The following is a 15,603-nucleotide window of genomic DNA, read 5'->3' as shown; positions in this document are numbered from 1 at the left end:
CACAACCTCTTCAATGCGGCATCTCGCGATATTTGCGAACAAGTCATATGAATCATCTTTATTATCAATTGACAGTAACGTAGGAACGCCGCCAAACGTAGCGAAGTAAGAGTACTGATTTTTCTCTAATAATTTACTTGCGTAAAAGTACACATTTTTAAATGTAGTAAAGTACACGTTACCCAACAATTTTACTAAAGTAAATGTAATTCGTTACTACCCACCTCTGGAGACTCATCGAAAGGCTTGAATTAACTCCACAACAAATACATCAAATAATCATTGTGAAAGTTCTTCCTGTAGTATTTCTCACAAACATTACGTAAGATCTGCTTCCTTCATGTCTGTCACTGTGCTGTTTATCTGACGGAGATTGAGACACACTCTGATAGGCACGTGGGAACGGTGGGCGGGGAGAACTAGCATTAAAGGCACAGGCAACAAAACAGCTACATTTGGCACGTTTCCACTGACTGGTACAGTGCGGTATGGTATGGGTCACCTTTATCAGGCTTGCGTTTCCACTGCTAAAAGGGTACCAATCGTATCCTTTTGGTGGGGGTGGTGTTCGACAAAGTTTCAGACGATGTCATTTTCGCTCAAGGAAAATGTCTACAGCAAAGTTGTATGGGTCGTTCACACAAAATATGAGAAGCAGTTCTCACAACACAGATGCTTTAAACACATAAATACTTCTGTAGAAATGTTTATGTGGCGCAGTAGGTAGTGCTGCCGCCTCAGAGCAAGAAGGTCGCTGGTTCGAGCCTCGGTTGGGTCAGTTGGTGTTTCCCACTGATAGGTTGCAGCTGGAAGGGCATCTGCTGCATAAAACATATGCTGGATAAGTTGGTGGTTCATTCCGCTGTGGCAACCCCAGATTATTAAAGGGACTAAACCGAAAAGAAAATGAATGAATGATGAATAAATGTTTATTACTAACTTTACTATGAACATGAGCTGATTATAACTGCAGATCAATGACCGTGCGAAACAGCCTACTGTAACATCTGTAATTATATTAAATAACTAAATAAATGAACATATATATATATAAACACATACAGCCCCTTACAGTCTCCGATAAGCTACCAACTACAGAGAAACTACACACAGCAGACATTTCGTCCATATTTAGGTTAAAAAACAACACAAAATATAGCCCACAGTTAGTGAAAACCTCTTTTCTGTGTCTGTAATCTTCAGCAGCACATGTAGCCTCTTATTAGAAAACAATTCCATCATTCTGAGTTCATAATAGTCCAAAGGGTGAAGATAATAAGTTAGTTATACATGGCATTTTGTTCATGTTTGCTGAAGTAATGTGCTCTTTTTTTCCGGCTTCTCCTTTGTTTCTTCACGCTTCACTCTCGCGTTTGTCAGTGTCTGACAGGATCGGGTTTCAAAAGCACGTCAATAATCAAGCACACAATATTATCATCAGCTCAAGAAGTTTGTTATTTCAGATATAGACACGCGGCGAGCGCAAGCGAGAAAGCGAAACTGCTCACGCTTCAGACTGGTTCGTAAAAAACTACGGGGCACAGGGTAAATCTGCTCTTCTTCTTGGCTTTGTGGCTGTTCATCAAGACAACAGCAAGGTTTGTTTGAGCCCTGATCGACCATGGCTCGTTATTATGCATGTATAAATCCGCTGTACCTCTCGCTGTGTATTTTAAACATGGCGGTTCCTTTGTTTTCATTCTGGCTTGTTGCATAAGCGAATGATGTATCTCTGTAAACCAATAGCGTTCAGCTGTGTGTCTAGCTCCGCCTTTTGGTACCCTTTCTCGTGTTTGGTACCCTTTTCAAAAAGGTTCCGAAAAAAGTGGTACGGTTCGATTCGGTACGCCTTTTGACAGTGGAAACGGCCATAAAAGCGTACCGTACCACTTAGTGGAAGCGGGCCAATTGTGTTTCGAGCAGAAAACTCCATTTTGTAAGGTCTAATAAATAATCTGATGGGTGTTTTGAGCTGAAACTTTACAGACACATTCTGGAGACACAAAAGACCTTAGGTGCCCTTTAAACTCTAATCACAAATATGTGTAATTAAACTGTACATAGTTAACTTGTATTTAATTTAATCTATTTTATTGTATTTAATTTAAAGGTTACACTTAAAATATATATTTTAACATGCAGATTATTTACAAAAATCTCTCTCTCTCTCTCTCTCTCTCTCTCTCTCTCTCTCTATATATATATATATATATATATATATATAGAGAGAGAGAGAGAGAGAGAGAGAGAGAGAGAGAGAGAGAGAGAGAGAGAGAGAGAGAGAGAGAGAGAGAGAGAGAGAGAGAGAGAGAGAGAGAGAGAGAGAGAGAGAGAGAGAAAGAGAGAGAGTGTTTTGAGTTTCAAAGCTAGGGCCCCAAACTTGGGATTGCTTAGGGCCCCCAAATCACTGAGTCTGCCCCTGGAAACACCCATACATACTCATTCACACACATACACTATGGTCAATTTATCTTATTTAATTCACCTATAGCACATGTGTAACTTAACTGTGGCCTTCCCTTATTCCTCACAGACACACAAAGTACTTAGTGAAATTTTGAAAACAGAGTTGTAGAGTTATAGAGAAACAAAACTAAAATAACATGCATTTCAGTTAATAAAGCCGTTATATATTAGCATCAGCTAATCACTTATTTTGTTATAATTAATACAATTTATTAACTCATTCCCAGGGCTTAATCTGTGCCGGAACACGCTGGATCCGCATTCGGCACCTCTGAAATCTGATCCGGCACCTCATTTTACCGATCCCCCTCCTTAACTGCCCTCTGCCCTCCTTTCGCTGTTCACTTTCACTTTCTTCCACAACTCCCCAAACCTCTTTACTTTAGTCCTTGACACCCCTGCGCCATACACCACCAACCCCTCCTCCTCAATAACCCCCACCCGCTTTTCACTTTCGTGCTGACACCTCTCCATCCTCTGGTAACAGGCCGGATCTGTTACCCCAATTCAGGAGCGGACTTGCCATAGGCAGCACTGGCCTTCCTGCCAGTCTGGTCAACCACCGTGACTCCTGGCCTGCCACCGTGACTCTGGCCTGCCGTGCACAACCAATTCCCCCCACTCCCCACTCTTCACTTTCTAGATGGCATTAGATGTGGCCTGGCAGCATGACTCTGGCCTTCTGCGCACAACACCCCCCTCCCCCCGCTCTTCACTATCTAGATCGCATCAAATGTGGCCTGACTAACTGTAATTTTGGCCCGGTGGAAAATGCTTTCCCAGTCCGCCCCTGCCCCAATCTGTTCCGGGACCTTTCAATTCACAAATGAAGCACTGCTTATTCTGTTTGTATTCTGTTAGATCAGAGGATTAAACACTTTCTCTTTCTTATACTCTCCTCTTGCGGGTTCAGAACTGCACGGATGGCTTCCTCAAACACTGTTTTAACCCCCTTCAGTGTTTTCGCTGAGCACTCCAGATACTTCACAGCTCCTATTTCTTCCGCTTTAGCCTGGCCTTGGTTGAAAGTGATGGGGCATATTTTATACCTAGCCAACTCATTAATAATCTCAGTGTCGTCTCTCAGATCAAGTTTAGTTCCGACTAAAATTATGGGAGTGTTTGGGCAAAAATGTCTGACTTCTGGAAACCACTTTTCACTGGCCAACTCAAATGAGCGTGGATCCACAAGAGAGAAACAGATCAAGAACACATCCGTCTCTGGGTAGGAAAGTGGTCGAAGCCTGTTGTAATCGTCCTGTCCTGCTATATCCCACAGTCCCAGAGTCACTGGATTGCCATCAACAACCACAGGGGCAGCACAATTATCAAACACAGTGGGGGTGTATTCATTTGGATATTTACCAGTGATATAGCTGGTCAGAAGCGTGGCTTTATCTGCAGCCGCGTCCCCAACAACGACACACTTTATAGACTTCATTTGCGCAGCACATAATCCTGTTGAGACTCATCATTATGAGAAAATGAACAAATAAATACAGCTCTGGCTCAGATAATCCATCCTTACAATTCAGCAACCCAGCAAACAAGAGTGGAGGCCATAAAAGTAGTCATTGCTCAAGACAGGGAAGTTTCGTTTGTCCATCTGCATGCCAAAGTGTTCTGCTGCTTCACACTGCCTAAAAAAAAAAAAAAGGTTTTACAGTGATCTGTCTGAAATCTGGTAATGGTTAGAAGTCCCAGTGCAGAAATGAGTACAGCCAAATTAATATATTAGGAAAAAATACACCCAACATATTATTCTTTTAATCGCTGCTTGTTCAAATCAACACAATTGTTGAGGTTTTTTTAGGACAACTTAATTGTTTTATGTTCAATCCACTTAAATTTAAACACATTTAAGTTGATTTACTCTGTTTGTGTTGGGACCCCATGAGGGAATTGTGATATAAATGAGAAATCAAGAGAACTGTAACACTATATATATAATTTAGTTTCAGTTTTGTAGTTTGTAAAGTTTCATTTATTTATTAAATACTTTATTTGAATTTAAATGCATTGTCTCTTTATTCCTACACTGTAAAACCCAACAGTCGACTTTATCAAATGAAATGAGTGTAGTTATCTCAAAATTGACTGAAAGTTCGATTCACTCAAATGGTTTGAGTTGCCTTAACTTATTGGGTTTTACAGTACTCAGTTGGTTTGAGTTCTCCCTTTATGGGCTTTACTACGCTCAAATTGCTTCATTTACTCAAATGGATTAAGTTCACAGCACTCATTAGGATTAGTTTTTGAACTTAAATGGTTTGTTGCAATCGGTTTCCTTGAATGATTTGAGTTACCTTCACTTTTTGCAACCCAAGCTCATTCTGAAAACATAGTGCCGTGGACGTTTCTGGAGACGGGAGGTACGTATTTTTGCATTTTTATTTTCGCGAGTGCGAAGAGGCCGCTGTGTGCGCTTTTTCAGATCTCAAATGTCTCTCGTGAGTGCCGTTCTCGCCCGCGCTGTTCTTGCGTAAACTTACCACTGCCATTGTCGACCAACTGAATGACTGAATGATTGACTGGGCTACCGGCCAATTGACTGACCCACCCTCCTCCTTTCCTAAACCCAACCAATTTTACGGATTGACCCACCCATCCGCTTACTTCCCTAAACCCAATCGACGGTTTACAAAAGCTGTCCAGAAAAAGAAAAGCCCTTGTCTGAGTTTTACTACGTTTTCGGATTTTACCACATTCTCACCCTGTTGTTCACTGAACCACTCTTCCCCGGACTCGAACCCGGTCACCGTCATCATGGGCAACTTCTCTTTGCATCTCAAGTCTGCCAACATACATGACGAGCTAACTGGACTAACTGGAGGGCGGGAAAGCCCTCCACATGGAGGTAAGCGGTCAGCCGGTGAGCGCCAAAAGGAACGTCCCCAATAGCGTTCGCTTAAAAAAAAAAATGAAATGCAGCCATACGTACCTCCGGCTACATAATTTGCAGTCTCCAGAAACATCCATGGGACTACGTTTTCAGAAAGAGCCTGAGTTGACTTTTTGGGCTTTAAAGTGTAATGAATATATTTTGGTGCATTTAATCAAAACAGATTTATTAAACAGTTATATTTATTAAAATAAGAGTAAACCAAACATCTGGTGACCGTACTCTTATTTTAATGACTTTAACTGTTTAATAAATCTGTTTTGATTAAATGCACCAAAATATATTCATTTGTATAATTATATAAAAAAAAATTTGTTTATATTTTTTTAATTGTAAAAAAATAGTCATTTTCAAATGATGTACTTATTTATACTGTGTGCTGTATATTCACAGATGAAATAATTTACAAATCAATTTTAAAGTCAAGACCAAAGTGGACATTCCCCACATTGCAGCAACCAGACGAAATAAATTAAATTCATTCATTTTCTTTTCGGCTTAGTCCCTTTATTATCAGGGGTCGCCCCAGCAGAATGAACCACCAACTTATCCAGCATATGTTTTACACAGCGGATGCCCTTCCAGCCGTATTCCAACAATGGGAAACACCCATACTCCTGGAGGAGCTCCTGGAGGAAACCACGACAACACGGGCAGAACATTCAATCTCCACACAGGAATGCCAACTGACCCAGCCGGGACTCAAACTAGCAACCTTCTTGCTACGATTGTACCCACTGTGACACCAATAACTTTAATATTAAATTGATTTTGTTGTTTTAATTTCCGAATAAAGACAAATTAAGAGGTCAACATAGATTAAGATGTTTAAGGGAATTATTTCTATTGTCTGTAGTAATGGTATACACACACACACACACACACATAAAGTAACAACAATAAAAATGACCCATACATTTTAGGTGCAAATCAAAAGGAAAAACTTACTTGCAGACGTTGGCTGTGGATTTGTCAGAACACAAGGGCAAGGGACAATTCTTTTTATATATATGCGCTATCAAACTTACAGAAGCTTCTACTCATGCCTTACACATTAATACGAAACAGAAGTGTTGCCTGCTGCACAACACATTTCTTGTCAATCCAGACACACCTCTTCTTTCTTCCGCCCTCCACTAAAATAAACGACCTAGGCCTGTTTATGTTGATGTTTTGTACTGTGGGAACATTTTACCACAGAGATATTAATAGCCAGCATTCTGTAGATTCCACCAATACCTCTACCAATACCTATTTTAATACCAGTCATTAAAATAAATACATTTTTTGTTTCCTTCGTGCAATGAAACACATGGAAGTCATCCAGAGAAGTAAATTTCCCTGCTACTTTATAGCTCTGAGCACAGTGGCTCAATAGTTAGCATTGTCTCCTCACAGCAAGAAGGTTGCTAGTTCGAGTCCCGGCTGGGTCAGTTGGAATTTCTTTGTGGAGTTTGCATGTTCTCCTCATGTTGGCGTGGGTTTCCTCTGGGTGCTCCGATTTCCCACACAATCCAAACACATGCGCTATAGGGGAATTGATGATCTAAATTGGCCGTAGTGTATGAATGAGTGTGTATGGGTGTTTCCCAGTACTGCGTTGTGGCTGGAAGGGCATCCACTGTGTAAAACATATGCTGGATTAGTTGGCGGTTCATTTTGCTGTTGTGACCCCTGATGAATAAGGGACTTGTGCCGAGTTCAGACTGCATGATTAACAAAGTAGTCTTGTTACAGATGTTTTCACACTGCGTGACTATCTGGGCTAGCGTTCTGTCGCTGCTTTGTTTACACTGCAAGAGGGATCGCCGACAGGGGAGTTCACACTGCATGACTTTAGAAAAGGAAGAATCGCAAACAACTTAGTCCAAACTACGTCTCATAATCAAAAGCATGTGGTATATCTTTTGTTATTAACTACATAACGAGAAAGAAGCCTTTAATGGGGTAGATGCGTACATATTTGCTCTCCTGGGTTTGAAGGGAATTAGCAATTTCTCCTCAACTTTCTTTTTTAACTTTCTGTATGAAACGTCAAACAGACACGGGTGCTCCTGTCAAACCTCCACTAGTTTTTCCTCCATATCTTGGGTCCAAATAAACTGAAAATAAGCGCTTTTAACTTCTCCCTCAACCTCCCGCTGACTTCCAGGTACACACACACTAGTGAATGCTGCTCTCTCATTGGCTGTAGGTGATCGCCGATGTTATTTCAGTCAAAACTCATTTCACACGGCATGATCGCCGACACCTCCACATATTTAGCACGCCAAATATCTCACAGGCATCGGCAACTCATCAGTGATTCTCTCAGATGGCGTCTTTGGTAGTTAATAGTGTGTGATTGTCACTCACGTGCACGAGCACCGATTTGCCTGTGATTTCAGACATTTGCCAGCGATTTTTCTCAACCTGTCAGCGCTAAAATCGGGGCTAAAATCAAGCAATCTGAACTCGGCATAAGTGTGAAGGAAATTACATTTGTTAACATGATGTTAAAGCATTCTCATTTTGACTTTTGTAAATGGAATAAGGCACTTGTTATTGATTCCCTTGAATAACTTGTCACTGACAACACTTCAAGCTAACAAAAATAAAGTTTCTCCAATGTTATTTTTCTTTTGAAGCCAAAAAAAAAACCCTTACAGCTCCTTGCAGGTCAGACGGCATTCTTGTTCATACGTAGTTTCTGTTTCAAACAGAATGACGACATCAATTGTTTTACACTAGTGACATTTAAGAAACTCTTGAAAGGATTTTTGGTAACACTTTACAATAAGGTTGTATTAGTTAATGCAGTGTTTCCCAACCCTGTTCCTAACAGTACATATTTTCGGTGTTTCTCTTATCTGACCCATTAACTTCAGGTTTTGGAGCCTCTTCTAATGTTCTGATGAGGTGATTCAGGGGTGTTTGATTAGGGAGAGGTTGAAAATGTGGACTGTTGGTGTGCCTTCAGGAACAGGGTTGGGAAACACTGAGTTAATGCATGTACCAACATGAACAAACAACGAACAACACATTTATTACAGTATCTGTTCATGTTAGTTCATGAAAATACAGTCGTTCATTGTTAGTTCATGTTAACGCACAGTACATTAACTGATGGTAACAAGCCTGAATTTAGATGTTAATAATGCATTAGTAAGTGTTGAACTATGATTAATAAATGCTGTGTAAGTATTGCTCATTATTAGTTTATGGTAGCCAATACATTAACTAATATTTGCTAACTAAACCTTATTGTAAAGTGACTGTTTTTTTAATCTTATGATTAAGCATATAAATAATACCCGTTTCCATCTGTTAATTATTTAAATTAGGAATTTGCTTTATACAGAGCACAATAAAAAGGTGCAGTTTGCATGTTCTCTCTGTGTTGGCGTAGGTTTCCTCAGGGTGCTCCGGTTTCCCCCACAGTCCAAACACATGCGCTATATATAATTGATAAACTAAATTAGCTGTAGTGAATGTGTGTGTGTGTGTGTGTGTGTGTGCGTGTGTGTGTGTGTGTAAAAGTTTTAAAAAGGTTTTAGAGTTTAGCATTAAATAATGTCAGATTGTGAGTTAATGTCTGTGTTCCAGCAGTCTCTAAAGGATAGGTAGACTCACTCAGAGCTTCAGGTCCCCACTTGGTGTGTGTTTTAGTAAAAATACAGGAGTGCATATTGTCAATATTCACTAAGATGTTGATTAAATGTGTGTACTCATTTAAATTGAGCAGTATATATATATATATATATATATATATATATATATATATATATATATATATATATATATATATATATATATATATATATATATATATATATATATATATATATACTGTGTGTATATATATGTATATATATATATATATATATATATACTGTGTGTATATATATATATATATATATATATATATATATATATATATATATATATATATATATATATATATATATATATATATATATATATATATACACACAGTATATATATATATATATATATATATATATATATATATATATATATATATATATATATATATATATATATATATATACATACTGATATATATGCACATATATAACAAACAATTTATGCAGATTAAACTCAATTATTTAGGTTTTAATGTCACTATTAGAATATTTAATAATATATAAATGTTTAAAATGTTAGAGTTTAGCATGTAAATCAAGTCAGATTGTGAGTTTAGAGTCTGTGTTCCAGCAGTCTGTGTGTTTCACACTCAGTGTCTCTGCAGTCTATGAAGGTCCCCTGCTGGATAGGTAGATGTCGCCCAGAGCTTCAGGTCCCCACTTGGCATGTGTTTTTAAAAAAAATTCAAATACTTATTTTCAGTTATATAAAAAAAAGACCTTAAAAGAAAATTTGTATGTGATTTTTATTTTATTAAAATGAGCAGAAACCCTGGTCCCCTCTTGGCCTGTATAGAGCGACGGTCCCCTCTTGGTAGCATAGACGTGTGTGTGTGTGTGTGTGTGTGTGTGTGTGTGCGTGTGTGTGCGTGTGTGTGTGTGTGTGTGTGTGTGTGTATGGGTGTTGCCCAGTACTGGGTTGTGGCTGGAAGGGCATCCGCTGCATAAAGCACATGTCATGTCAGAATAATGAGAGACTAAGCCAAAGAAAAATGAATGAATGAGAGAATGAAATAATATTATAGACATGTTGTTTATTGCTGTACAGTAAGGTATACAAACAAACAAACAAACAAAAAAACTTTGAATTTAAAAGAGATTTGTCCCATATGCTCCCTAATAGCATAGTGCAGACAATTCCATCTTGAATTGTACCCACTATACATATACATTTGTATTTATGTTCATATGTTCAGGTTCAATATTATCTATCTGCATACCTTTGATTATTAAAAGCTACCTGTACATATATTAATATACTGTAAATCCAATGCAATCTCACGACAATTCGTAACTTTTTGATTTAGTGGCTAATTCTTATGAATTCGTATGATCTAATTCGTAATTTAGTACGATTTGCTCATCACCCAATGACGGTTGGGTTTAGGGGTGGGGTTATAGTTGTAGGTGCCACGCCTCTTTTTTTTAAAATCGTACATTTTCGTACGACTGAACTCGCTGAATTAGCCACTAAACTGACAAAACATAAAATACTTACGTTTTCTCGTGAGATCAGGCTGGTAAATCTCTGTTCATAGGGAAAACAACTTGTATAAAATATTCATAGTACATCCATCTCTAAAATCTAATCTAATATTATGTTAAAACACCAATCGTAATGTTATTATCATGATGAATTAAATTGAAGCATGAAGCTAAATGTAGACTATACTTCTCTCTCGGTTTTTACTACACTCTCCTGTAAAATCTACAGAAACTTACTGGCAGCAGTTCACCAGTAACTTACAGTAAATCATTCACAGCAAAAATGCTGTATTTACATGCACCATTTAACATGCTGTATATGTATTTACAGTATTGTATATCTTTACTGTAAAATATACAGCAATTTTCCCTATGTAACATACTGCATAACTCTCCTACAGTAAAATACAGTTCATATTACAGTAAAATACTGTGTCATTTACAATAATTGAGTGTGTTTGCATGTGGATTATTTGTTTTACAACAGTTCACATGACTGATTTGTTTGAGTGTTTTTGAATGGAAGTTTCCTGAAAAGTGCAACCCTAGTCAGATATGGAAAAACCTTGATATAGAAATGAAAGTAAAGGTATACTTTAACAAGTGGACTATAAATATATAATGAAGCCACCAACCTACACAGCTAAAAATTCTTAAACCGAGAAGCGTTTGCTAGACGAGCAAAAACGATTGTCTTGTTTTAAGAAATAATATGCCAGAATTAAGTGAGTTTTTTTTCTTAAACCAAGCAAAATAATCTGCCAGTAGGAGTAACAAAGTAATCTTACGCCAGAAAGAAAAAATAGATTATTTTGCTTACCCCATTAGCAGATTATTTTGCTTGTTTTTTTTTTAAAGATTTCTTTTTGTCCTTTTTTAGCAACCCAGGCTCATTCTGAAAACTCTCATTTCTGGAGACTGCGAAATACGTAGCCGGGGGTACGTACGGCTGCATTTCATTTTTTTAAGCGAATGATGCGGGGCGGTGTGACGCCGTTCCTTTCGGTGCTTGCCGGTCGGCCGCTCGCCTCCGTGTGGAGGGCTTTCCCGCTGCAACCAGTTTGTCCGGTTAGCTCTTCGTGTACTTTGGTGGACTCTAGGCGCAGAGAGGGGCTGACCACGATGACGACGACCTGGTTCGAGTTCGGGGAAGAGCGGTTCCAGAAATCAGGTAAGAAAACAAAAACAAAAGCCAAAAAATAAAGCGAACAAGTTCATCACAGGGTGAGAATGTGGTTAAAATCCGAAAACGTGGTAAAAATTAGACGAGGGCTTTTCTTTTTCTGGACTGCTTTTGTGAATCGTCGTTGGTTGGGTTTAGGGACGGAGGAGGGTGGGTCAGCCAATTGGCCGGTCGCACGGTCAATCATCCTGTCATCCAGGCAGACAGGCGGAAGATCATTGGACAGCGGCCTCTCGCGGATTCGCGAAAACAAAAACTGCAAAAATACGTACCTCCCGGGACTTATTTCGCGGTCTCCAGAAACGTCCACGGGACCACATTCGCAGAATGAGCCTGGGTTGGTTTTTAGATAGGACAGTATTGAGACAGGAAGTGTAGTTGGAGAGAGAAAAAGGGGGGTTAAGGAAATGTCCTCGCGCCGGGATTTGAACTCGGGACGCCCTGACATGCTACTGCACCATATGTTGGCGTTCTAACCACTAGGCTACTGTGCCAACTTATTTTGCTTGTTTCAAGAAAAAACTCGCTTAATATTGGAATGTTATTTCTTAAAACAAGATAATATTTTTTACTTGCCTAAAAATGCTTCTTAAATTTAAGAATTTTTAGATATTTGGGCAAGAAACAAGCCAAAAACTCTAACCAAGAAAAGCATTTTTTGCAGTGTATACATAGTTGAAGTCGGAATTAAATTTGCTTTTTATTTTCTTTTTTAAATATTTTCCAAACAAAAGTTTCAGGAAATTTTCACAGTATGTCTGATAATATTTTTTCTTCTGGAGAAAGTCGTATTTGCTTTATTTAGGCTAGAATGAAAGCAGTTTTTAATTTTTAAAAAAACATTTTAAGGTCAATATTATTAGCCCCTTTAAGCTATATTTTTGTTCGATAGTCTACAGAACAAACCATCATTATATTATAGCTTGCCTAATTACCCTAACCTGCCTAGTTAACCTAATTAACCTAGTTAAGCCTTTAAATGTCACTTTAAGCTGTATAGAAGTGTCTTGAAGAATATCTAGTCAAATATTATGTGCTGTCATCATGGCAAAGAGAAAATAAATCAGTTATTAGAGATGAGTTATTAAAACTATTGTGTTTAGAAATGTGCTGAAAAAATCTCTGTTAAACAGAAATTGAGGTAAAAATAAACAGGCGGCTAATGATTCAGGAGGGCTAATGATTCTGACTTCAACTATATGTCAGCTTAAACTAATGATTTATGCCATTTAAATCACAAATTAAACCAGTGAACTGATCCATATTCACAAAATATTAATTCATCTTATCTTCTTTCCCAAAAAAACAAGCACACATTAGTGTGTCTACATTATCTTCTCCAGCTCAGATCACAGTCAGTTCAGGAGATTGAGCATTTCTTCTTCGCTTTCAGGTTTTGCGGCTTCAAAACTGCACTGATGGCTTCATCAAACGCTGTTTTAACCCCCGTCAGTGTTTCTGCTGAGCACTCCACATACTTCACAGCTCCTATTTCTGCAGCTTTAGCCTTGCCTTGATGGAAAGTAACGGGGGTTTATTTCTTCTCTTTCAGCTTTTCAATAATCTCAGTGTCGTCTCTCAGCTCAAGTTTAGTCCCGACTAGAATTATCGGAGTGTTTGGGCAATAATGTCTGACCTCTGGAAGCCATTTTCCACTGACATTCCCGAATGACTCTGGATCCACAAGAGAGAAACAGATCAAGAATACATCCGTATTAGAGTAGGACAGTGGTCGAAGCCTGTCGTAATCCTCCTGTGAGGCTGTATCAAACAATCCCAGAGTCAGTGGATCTCCATCGATCATCACAGTGACAGCATAATTATCAAACACAGTGGGAACATACCCATTCGGACTTTTTCCAGTGGTGTAGATGATCACAAGTTTGGTTTTATCTGCGGCCGCGTCCCCAACGAGGACACACTTTATAGTCTGCATCTCTGTGTTCTCTTTGCACAATATCCTCGAAGTTCAATCTCTGAATGAAGCAGTAAAACCGTTCAGATCGAGAGAATCCGCACTAACAATCCAATGACAAAGTGAAACCAGAGAGAAAAGAGCGCTCAGAAAAACAAGCAGAAGCTCTCTCAGATCGCTCCTCAAACTGTTCTGTGTCAGTCATGTGATCTCATAAATGTTCAGATGTAACGTCATAAAATAATTAAGGTAAATCATTAACACACTCGGATAACTGTGTTTTAAAGGGGACATATTATGACACTTTATGTCCCTAGAGTGTGTGTGTGTGTGTGTGTGTGTGTGTGTTTCAGCTCAAAATACCACACACAGATAATGTTATCTCTCTGAAACTGACCCTTTTAGGCTTGTGACATTTTGGTCACTCTTTAAATGCAAATTAGATTGAGCTCTTTACAAAAGAGGGCGGAGCTACAAATGTCTGTCTATGGCTAGTCTATGGAGACTCCTGTCGCTGTTCATTTGCGCTTCATCTAAAACTCCACATCTATAATCCTCTTAGTTTATGCTGACATTATCTTCAGCAGCTCAAACACTCTAATGGCTAATGGACAGACGGCTGCTTCTCACTCAGGGCTGCTGTTTATGCTAATGAGGGAGAGATGAGCATTAGTGGGCGGGGCTTTCCCACTCTGATGACACGTACAGAGAGAGAATGTCAATCAAAGTGTTTCTGCAGACTGTTTTGATCAAGAGTGATTATAGAAAATACAAGTCATTCATGTTGACCATTAGAGAATGTCACTTTGTGGTCTCCATTTCCTCCTGCTGATACTGTATAAACACTGATGTGCATCAACTGGAAATCAACTCTTTCACTTTTTTGTCTGCAAACACACTGATTGGTGTAAGATAGAATTTCTGGTTATATCTTGCTGTCTTTAAATTAACTTGAAGAGAAAAACATGCAAATTTATTAAGTCGCTTGCAGGTTTGCTGTGGTTTTGCTGAAAGGGGAACAATGATAGTTCTGTTGTTCACGGTCAGTCGCTGTTGATCCGCTGCTCTTCAACACGGTAAGACAAACACACTGGTATTTGACTGATTATTAGTGTAGATGAAGCTCATATAACACATGATTTCTGACATGAGAAATATCAGCAAAACTTTATAATAACTACACACTGTGAACCATTTATTAAACATTAACATATAGTTATTTCATTATTTAAACATTAACTTTACATTAATACATGTTAGTAAGCAGTTAATAACTGTAGGTGCAAATGATGTATTCTTGACCCATAAGCACATTTATAATGAGATTAATAATTGTACCTTCATACATTGTGAATGATTGATTTTTCATTACTAACTGAAGTATTGCATTATTCACAAACCATATGTATTTAAGAGTAGTTGCAGTTTTTTAAGATCATCCAGAATGAGTTAGTAAATGATTAATAAACTATTGAAATCAACATTTTAAAATCTTATTATTCAGGCATATACTAATAGTTAATTTGTATGTTAATAAATACTTTATTAACTCTACTATATTCAGTTTTGTGAACTAATCTAAAGTGAGGACTAGTTATGCTTTATAAACCCTTATAAATGACAATTAAATTAGTATCACATGAACAATAATCTTCGCAATCTTATCTAAAAATAAAATGACTGTAAAATTTAAACATTGCTGAATAACACGAGTGTCAAGATATAACAAAGTTGGATAAAAAACAACAATATAGTAATTTAACAACATATTATGATCAGATTTTTTTTTAGATTCAACTTTATTGTCATTACACATGTACAAGTACAAGGCAACGAAATGCAGTTTTGGTCTAACCAGCAGTGCAATGTTGTTATGATTCAACATTTCTATGTTATTTAGCAATGTTTAAATGACATTTTAAATGATGTTTAGATGTTTAAAAGTTAATATTGTAAAGATTTTTATTTGATACAGTTTCATCTGTATATCTTCAAATAAATAGTA

General features: G+C 37.9%; 2 protein-coding genes across 2 annotated transcripts; both read right to left on the bottom strand.

The window, feature by feature from the left end:
* Positions 1-3,263: 3,263 nt before the first annotated feature.
* On the bottom strand, positions 3,264-4,100 carry LOC130222866 (ras-related C3 botulinum toxin substrate 1-like). The gene has a single exon (XM_056455443.1). It carries the CDS (start codon positions 3,905-3,907, stop codon positions 3,329-3,331), a length of 579 nt encoding a protein of 192 aa, XP_056311418.1. The 5' UTR covers positions 3,908-4,100; the 3' UTR covers positions 3,264-3,328.
* Positions 4,101-12,479: 8,379 nt separating this feature from the next.
* Positions 12,480-13,772, bottom strand: LOC130222872 (ras-related C3 botulinum toxin substrate 1-like). Its single transcript, XM_056455455.1, has one exon. The coding sequence runs from the start codon at positions 13,617-13,619 to the stop codon at positions 13,218-13,220; it is 402 nt and encodes a 133-aa protein (XP_056311430.1). The 5' UTR covers positions 13,620-13,772; the 3' UTR covers positions 12,480-13,217.
* Positions 13,773-15,603: the final 1,831 nt, after the last annotated feature.

Source organism: Danio aesculapii, chromosome 1 (genome assembly GCF_903798145.1).
Source record: "Danio aesculapii chromosome 1, fDanAes4.1, whole genome shotgun sequence".
Lineage (NCBI taxonomy): Eukaryota > Metazoa > Chordata > Actinopteri > Cypriniformes > Danionidae > Danio > Danio aesculapii.
This window is presented reverse-complemented; position numbering and strand designations above follow the sequence as displayed.

Coding starts and splice junctions, on each gene's coding strand:
- LOC130222866 (XM_056455443.1), bottom strand. CDS start 3,907: ATGAAGTCTATAAAGTGTGTCGTTGTTGGGGACGCGGCTGCAGATAAA.
- LOC130222872 (XM_056455455.1), bottom strand. CDS start 13,619: ATGCAGACTATAAAGTGTGTCCTCGTTGGGGACGCGGCCGCAGATAAA.